Raw genomic sequence first — 8,660 nt, 5'->3', positions numbered from 1 at the left:
AATGAAGAAGAGATCGAGAGCATGTCCAAGATCCAGAAGGATAGATTAATGAGTGAGATCCTGCTAAAGATTCAAAATCAAGGATTAAGAAATCAATCTTGCACATGATTACGAGCATTAAGGAGAACAAATATTGAATTGCAGTTATTTATGGAAGGCATAGCAGTCAATCTGCATGAAAGATTTGGAGAATAATCAATCACAACCTTCAAGGAAGTGACATCCATCACGCCACTCTTCAAGGACCAATTATAGAAAGTTCCTCCCATATTCTTGGAAGTAATCAATTCATGATTTGATTTTAAGGATCAACTCCCTTGGGTAGCTCGTCATCTAAGGATCTATCATACCAAGAAGGCTCGCCTTCAAATCACATAAATTCAATACGAAGCTCAACGGAAGGATATACTTTGATCGAACCGCTATCAATATTTTTGTTCTACTCCAAACAAGTATTGATGTCTATTCTAGATTTACTGTGTAAGGGAGAGACGAAAGAGAGAAAAAACATTGGTGGGACATTGTATCAAAAGCAAGAAAATAACGTATATCGTGAAGAAGATGTATAACAACATCAATATACCTGTACCAAAGATTTAAAATATTCAAAAGAGAGCTCCCTTACAACCCAAGGGGACTGGAGTAGGATTCACATTAAATTCGAACTAGTATAAAACATCAGGTGTCATTTACCTTCTGCAATTTATTTTCTGTACTTACTTCATGTCAATCCGCATCAAGGATTCAGTCAACTAACAACAAAATTAGTCAACTAACTCGTGAAAGAAAAGAAAGAGTTATAATTTACCCGCAACTTGTACTTTCAATTGGTATTAGAGAAGGTCTCACATATTTACCCTTTTGCTTAACAACTAGTGAGAAAAGATCATGGCAAATCAAGTAACTACTGGGGCACTATTTAAAGAAGGGAGTCTCAGGTAAGGCCGCCATATTTCAATTGACAACACTTCTCCCATTGGAAAGTTCGCATGGAAATATATGTAAAGTGCTATGATATCAAAGTGTGACGCGTAATCAAGAAGGGAAACTATCCCCTTCCAACAGCAAAGTCTGACAAGAAAGCTGAAGGACAAACATCCACTGATCCAGAAGATATAGATGACTATTCTGATGAGCAAATGGCAGTAATCCAAGCCAATGCTAAGGCACGAAATTTGTTATATAATGCTATCAGTGGAGAAGAATATGAGAAAATTTTAAGCTGCTATACAGCTAAGGAAATGTGGGTTAAACTGCAAGTTACCTATGAAGGAACGAGCAAAGTAAAAGAAACAAGGATAGATTTGCTAGTTCATGACTATGAGCTCTTTCATATGAAAGAAGGTGAATTCATTGAAGAAATATTTGCACGATTCAGTAAAATTATTGGAGATCTAAAAGCTTTTAGTAGATCACGTTCCAGTGATGAACAAGTTCGAAAAATCCTAAGAAGTTTGCCCACCATATGACAGAAAAAATTAGTTTCATTTGAGTCTCACGATTTGGACAAATGTCATATGATGAACTACATGGAGACCTTATAGCTTTTGAGAAAACACATCTCAAAAAACATGGTCAGGAAGAAAAAAAAAGAAATGCATTGCCTTCAAAACCATAGCTGAAGGATCTAAAAAAAACAATGATGATGATGAATAGGCATTGGAAGAGGAAATTTCCATGGTCTCGATAAATATGAATGGACTAATGAGAAGATATAGAAATACGAAAAAGGGAAGAATATCATCTAGAAGAACTAGACAATTCAATGAACAAGACAAAAATGATAGAAAATATTTTGAATATGGAAGGTATGGTCATGTTCAAGCTGAATGCCCGGAACTCAATAGGAAAGTCTCTAGATGTTTTACCAAGAACAAGACCTTCGGAATCTGGAGCGATGAAGACATCTCTGAACATAAAGAAATAACAAATTTATGCTTCATGACCATCTTGGAAAATGATATGAACAAATACTCTGATGTTGGACTGATGAAGATGTACCAGATGATGACAACAAAGAAGAAACTGAAAATTACTTCATGGAACGCGGTGAAACAAGTGAAGTAAGACCCTATAACTGTGAAAAATATAATGAATTATAGGATATTCTTGATATTACCCTAAAATAGCCTAAAAATGTTAAATGAATTAAAGAGACTCAATAAGGAAAAGAAAGACTGGAACGTAAACTTAAAGTATGTGAAATCGAAAGAGATTTTCTTCAAAAGGAAGTTCAGGAATTGCAGTTGTAACTAAAACGCATACGCAAATCCACCAATCACAGTTCTGTTAGGTCTAACCAGACAACTTGTAAGTCAACTAGCAAACGACCTGCTGGAAATGAAACTACTAGTAAAGACACCACTAGTAGATCCGGTGAAATATCCATCACTGTTTGTCATTATTGCAATAAAACTAGTCATATGTACTCCTTTATAGATTTTGTAACTCAAAATGTTGTCGGATGGATATGGAAGCTTAAAATTGGCTATGATATAATAGAACTAACCAAAAAGGACCCAAGCAAGCTTGTGTACCTAAAAGAAGGTAATAATCTTTCTTTGTAGGAACATCACAGGAAAATTTGAAAAGGGAAGTGGTATCTCGACAGTGTGTGTTCCAGTCACATGATGGGCAACAAAAATATATTAAAAAATGTTACCAAAATCAATGGAGGAAATGTCAAGTTTGGTGATGACTCAAAAGGCAAAATTGTTTGTACCGGAATAGTTCCGTTTGACAATAACTGTGATATTACTGAAGTTTATCTTGTAGATAGACTAAATTACAATCTACTAAGCATCATTCAACTATGCGATTCTGGATATGAAGTGAAATTTAAGGAAACTAGGTGTGCTATTGAAGACGAATCAAGTAAAATCATTCTTTCGGGAAAAAGGTATGGAAATATCACATTTTGGATTGCATTGATAATTTGGATAGTCATATTTGTCTAGCATCCATCTTTGATGATCCGTGGCTGCATGTACTTGATTGAAAAACTGTCTAAGCATGAACTAGTTATTGGCCTTCCTAAGCTCAACTACTCTAAAAATTATGTATGTGATGCATGTCTGATTGGTAAGGAAACTAGAAATTTTTTCAAACCTAAAGATATTGTTTCCACAATCAAACCTCTTCAGCTTTTGTATATGGATTTATTTGGACATACTAGAATTGCCGGTATTGAAGGAAAAAGGTATTCTTTCGTTATTGTTGATGATTACTCGCGTTTTACATAAGTAATATTTTTGGATCACAAAGATGAATCTCTAAAGAACTTTGAGATCTTATGTAAAAAGATAGAAAGAGAAAAGGGGTACCTTATGTCAACCATTCAGAGTGATCATGGAGGAGAATTCGAAAGCAAATCATTTGAGGAATTCTGAAATGACCAAAGAGACACTCATAATTTCTCAGCACCAAGGTCACCACAGCAAAACGGGGTAGTGGAACACAAAAATAGAACTCTGCAAGATATGGCTAGAACCATGATACTGGAGCATTCTCTACCAAACTACTTCTTGGCAGAAGCAGTCAACACATCATGTCATATATTAAATAAGTGTTTGATTCGACCCATTCTGAAGAAGACTCCATATGAACTATGAAAAGGCAAGAGGCCTAATATTTGATACTTTTATCTCTTTGGAAGTAAATACTTTATGATATTTTATACTTCAATACCACACAAGAGGGGGTGATTTGTGTGGTACCCAATTTTTGCTTAATTGAATTATAGAAGGACCTGGTTCTTCTATGTGTTCTAACTCCTACTGTTTGCGGAATAATAAGTAAAGAAAATAAAGTACACAGAGATTTTTACGTGAAAAATACCTGGCTCAAAAGGTAAAAAAACCACGACCTACTACTCAGTCGGATTTTCTCAAACATCCACTAAAATCACTGAGCCAAAAACTGCATTTACAAAAACTCTTTGTAAACCAAGGATTAACTCTAATCCCGTTGTGGCACACAGCCTCAACTGTTGTGACAACTTCAAGTTAACTCTAACTTGAAAACTCTAAGTACCTAATACAATTGCCTCTATAAAAGCTGAAAGGTACAATGTAAAATCACCTACTACAATTGAACTAGAATAAAAGATAGATATTTGGAACCGGTTCTTCTATCTCGTTCAAGTAGCTTCAGGATTGCACACTTGAATCACACATAAATTGCTTGCAAAATTGCCTTGCTCTTTTGCTCTCAATTTAAGTTTTAACTTCTGCTTATGTGCATTACCTGTAAAAGAGAACAACACTGATTTTTAATGGGTTAGTAATTACAGATTGACTGGGATTCAGATACTACTCTTCTATCGTAGAAGAGTTCTAGTTGATCTCATACTCTAACACTATCTTCTTCTTAAACTGTGTTCTCTTTATGTAAGGAGTCTTTCTCTCCCTATCCAATATACAACCTTTTCGATTAAATCAGGAGATATTACTTCTGATAAGTTAGATTTATCTCCTTCACGTGGATCTCACATGTTTGGGTTGATCATGATTGTGCTTCACAAGATGGACCTAGTCCATGTCCGAGTTCTTTGGTCAGTCTTCAAAACTTCACCTGTACTTGGGCCAACAAATTCTCCCTTTTTGATGATGACAAAATCTGTGTTTTTTACTTACTTGGATCCTATAAGAACTCAGCTTAACCATCGATACAAAGTTTAGAAAATTCACTTATCATCAAGGACCAGGTTAATTAGGTTATAAATATCACTTATTCAGAATATGTAATGCACAATATCTCTCCCTCCTCTTGGCATCATCGAAAAGTTGCATACAAAGTGTGAATCCCAGATTTTAATAAGTACTCATGGCCACTTGGGAAACTGCAATTGCAATCATGGATTAATCATCAATACTCAAAAATGACTTTGTACTGTGGCTTCATTTCACTCTTGTGCACAAACTTGGCCTCATTCACCTCTTCATTACAAAATCTCCTAGTGATTGTAAGGGCAGATGGAAGGGAATCCAGATTTATCCATCTCTGTCTGGTGTAATAATCATATCCCTCAGCAGGGATGTCTAGAATCTCTCCAGTTTCTCTGCATCAAATGTTACTTGAACTCCTTTGACTTTGCTGGTAACTCTGTACATCTTTGACTTCAACATTTGCCATGAATTCAATGATTTTATTTTTGGCCAGTCTCTTATCCATCTGAAGGACCATGTCCTTCTACCCCTGAGCAGCCAGTGTGTCAACCAAATGAACCATCCCTGGTTCCACCAAATCTTTCAACAATCTTCCCTTCAAAAATTTTCTTTTGCCAAACATGGCAAGCTTGTCTTGTTCACCATCAGTTTCATTTTCTTCTTCACCACTCCATTCCTCATCTTCAGAAACTCTAACTTGTTTACTTTTCACTGCAGACCTTGTCCTCTTGGCCAATGAAGGTTCGGCAGCCTCAGACACAGAGGAAGACTTCTTGGAAGAAGTCTTGGGCTTTTTGGGCTTGGGGGTCTAAACCTCCACTGTTGTAACTTTCTCCTGATGGACCTGTTCTATCTCCTCAACATCAACCGCTTCTGAGGACTCTGTAACCTTACCCTTTCCTTTAGCCATCCTTTTCTTCTTACTCTCAGCCAGAGCCTTTTGTAGATCGCTCTCACTCTGTTCCACCCTGCTTCTTGTGGATCTTCCCTTTGACAAGGAAGTTTCAATAGTTGTTGGGGGATGAAGCTTTTCTTTTCTTTGGATCGTAACTTGCCCCTACCTTTCAACAGGTCTGCTAGGGTCTCTTCAGTTGATGAACCATGTTCATCTCCCTGTGCGCTTAGATTAACTAACCTTTCAGCAGCTTCACTAGAACCACTTCCCCCTGACTTCTTGCCACTCTCTTCAACATTTTCTTGTTCAACCCCACAAATAGCAAGTACAGACGAATCAGCAGTGGGTGAATGATCAACCACTCTTTTCCCTTTTCCCCTCTCGTCACCACATTCACCCTCTCTCTCTTTTTCTTTTTCAGATTTCTTTTTACCTCCACTCCGTCTTAACTCAGGTAATTCCACATCCGTTATAGGCCCAACCAGGACAAACCTATTTTCTAAATTCTCAGTCACAGAGGAACTTACCTTAGAAGAGGATTCTTGAGCCTTCTCAGAGTCAGAAGACCCAGGTCCTTCCCCCTCACTAGAAAATCTGTACGACTCAGAATCAGAGTCTTGAGTCTGACTTGCCTTTAATTGGTCATTCAATTTGCTTGAGAGAGCACCGGATGCCAATGTTTTGCGTGCAAGCATTTTTACTCTTCTTAGCCTGGGTTTGGGAGACGTGCTAGGTGGAGGAGGGGTATATGAATCAGAGGGAGTGGGTTGTGGAGGAGTTCCAGGATTGTCTTGTGGGTTTGTCATTAGAGCTGATTTCTTGAGAGAATTGGTGATTTAGAACTTTGGAGAAGAGAGCAATTGAAAGTGAAGAAGGGTTTTTGATGGTTTAGAATTACGAAGATGGCAGGAGGTAATGATGCATATTTAAAGAGAAATACACATTTAATGTATAATGGCAGCTTTAGCAGTGGTCAATTAGAGGTCTAATCAACCTGAAATTTCAGGTTTGAATGAACGGTTAAGCTTCCCTAGATTTTAGGCATATTTTTGTGGTTTAGAGTTCTAATGCGGATGGAACTGGTTAAAAAACAAACAGATAGAATTTTCTAAGGAGTTGAACAATTGTAGGACTTCTGCTCATGATTTAAATATTTATATTTCTAATTGTGCATAGTATAGAAAACATACCTTAGCATTCAGATAAACCAGGTTCTTCATTTAGAATTCTCTTGACCATGCCTCAATTTACCATAATAGAAATTTTTTTATAAGAGATCAGTGAGTCATATTAACACATGTCACAGGAGTATACTAATTACAGTATGAAGCTGAGTAAAAATTAATCTAGATATTTTGATGTGCCGGAGAATTTCGGCACATTTCAATACTAATTGCTTAGATTTTAGCTTGTTTTAATGCAATTATCTCCTTTACTTATGTAATTTTGGTGTTTTTACAGTACATAAGGACTAAGGACCCAGGAGCATGGAAATGAAAGCAAAAAAAAAGACAAGAAAAGAGCAAAATGCAGCAAAAAGATGGTTCTGCGAGCCACAGAATGAACACTTAGATCGCAGACAAAAACAGACTCCTGGGCAAATTTCAAGTCAAGAATGCGGTCCACTATGCGACCGCAAAACCTGTCTGCGAGCCGCAAAGTGAACCTCAAACCAACCATGAAGGTGTGAGCACGTGATTTTTGCCCTATATGAATTACTCCCAGAAATTCAAACAAAATGATTTCTTTCATTATTTGTAATTTTGTGGGTTTTTGTGATATTTTTATTGTTTGCATTTTGTTTGTGCATTTTAATTAGTGAAAAATACAAAATACTTGGCATTTGCATTTAGGGTTTAATTTCACATTTTTAGGATTAATTAGTAGTTAAGTTACTTTAAAATAAAGAAAATAACAAAAATAGTTCATTTTGCATTTTTCAACTATTAATTTTTGAATTTGGCATAAGTTTCCTTTTTAATTAGGACTTAGTCAATTTTGAGAAAATTAATTAGTGTAATTTTAGAATCAATTTGGGTCTCTAATTTTAATTTTCTGCATTTGACAAAAATCAGAAAATATATAAAACGGAAAAAAGAAAGAAAACCAATAAAAGAAAATTGATTTGAATTAAAAGAAAATGAGGCCATCAGTGTTGGGCCCAAAATTGAGCCAAAATCCCTCAACCCATTTCAAACCAGCTGACCCAGTCCAAGTATTTCCCCGCCCGGTCCAATTTTGCCCGTCCCAAAAACGACCCCGTTTCCCCAAGGTGTGATCACGGCCTTTGATTTTCCTCATCCAACGGATGAGAACTAACGAGGTTGTCGATATAAAATTATCGGAGACCCCCTAAATGAGATCTGGGCTCATTTAGGAGCCCAAACGTAACAGCCTCTGTTTGAACAGACCTGGGCCTGAATCTGTTTAAAGCTCAATGTTAGACAGCCCTTTCCCCCTTGTAATGTCAAACCATTCTCCTTCTTTTGGGCTGTTTTGAGGCCCAATCTGCTGGAGATCCTATGTTGATTATTAAAGCATTTTGATTTAATATTGTGATGTAATACTTTCAATGATGGTTTAGTAACAATTCTAATTAATTAGGGCCTTTTCTTTATTTTTTAGAGACAATACATGATAGAAAAATTGTAGTCCTTTAGGTTGGCTTTAAAATAAAACGAGGTGCGCCGCGCCAAATAAAACCACAAATTGCGTGGCCCTCTTTAATTACTTCTTAAAAATACTTAGACTTCGGGACATGCCATTTAGTGAATTTCATGGCTCCCCGCAAAGTTAATAATACGCTAGTTGCTTTAGGCTCGGCATTTAATAGTATTACTTTCCTAAACTCGGGTGCACATTTATGTGACCCAAATCCAAATCTTAACGAAGTTGAAATGTGTCAAAAACCACGGGTGCATTTATGTGACGTGGTTTGAGACGTGTTTTCACGACGTTGCAATTCTCTTTAAAAATAATAATAAAAACGGTTTAAAAGTATAAAGCACATGAGCTAAAACATGTTTTAAAATCAGATACTAAGCCAGATATAACAGTTGAGCGACCGTGCTAGAACCACGGAACCCGGGAATGTCTAA

At 36.5% G+C, this 8,660-nt stretch overlaps 1 protein-coding gene across 1 annotated transcript; it reads left to right on the top strand.

The window, feature by feature from the left end:
- On the top strand, positions 889-1,469 carry LOC109229964. The gene is made up of 2 exons (XM_019395507.1): positions 889-900; positions 1,044-1,469. Exons 1-2 carry the CDS (start codon positions 889-891, stop codon positions 1,467-1,469), a joined length of 438 nt encoding a protein of 145 aa, XP_019251052.1.

The sequence above is a fragment of the Nicotiana attenuata genome, chromosome 7 (genome assembly GCF_001879085.1).
Source record: "Nicotiana attenuata strain UT chromosome 7, NIATTr2, whole genome shotgun sequence".
NCBI classification, from domain to species: Eukaryota; Viridiplantae; Streptophyta; class Magnoliopsida; order Solanales; family Solanaceae; genus Nicotiana; species Nicotiana attenuata.
This window is presented reverse-complemented; position numbering and strand designations above follow the sequence as displayed.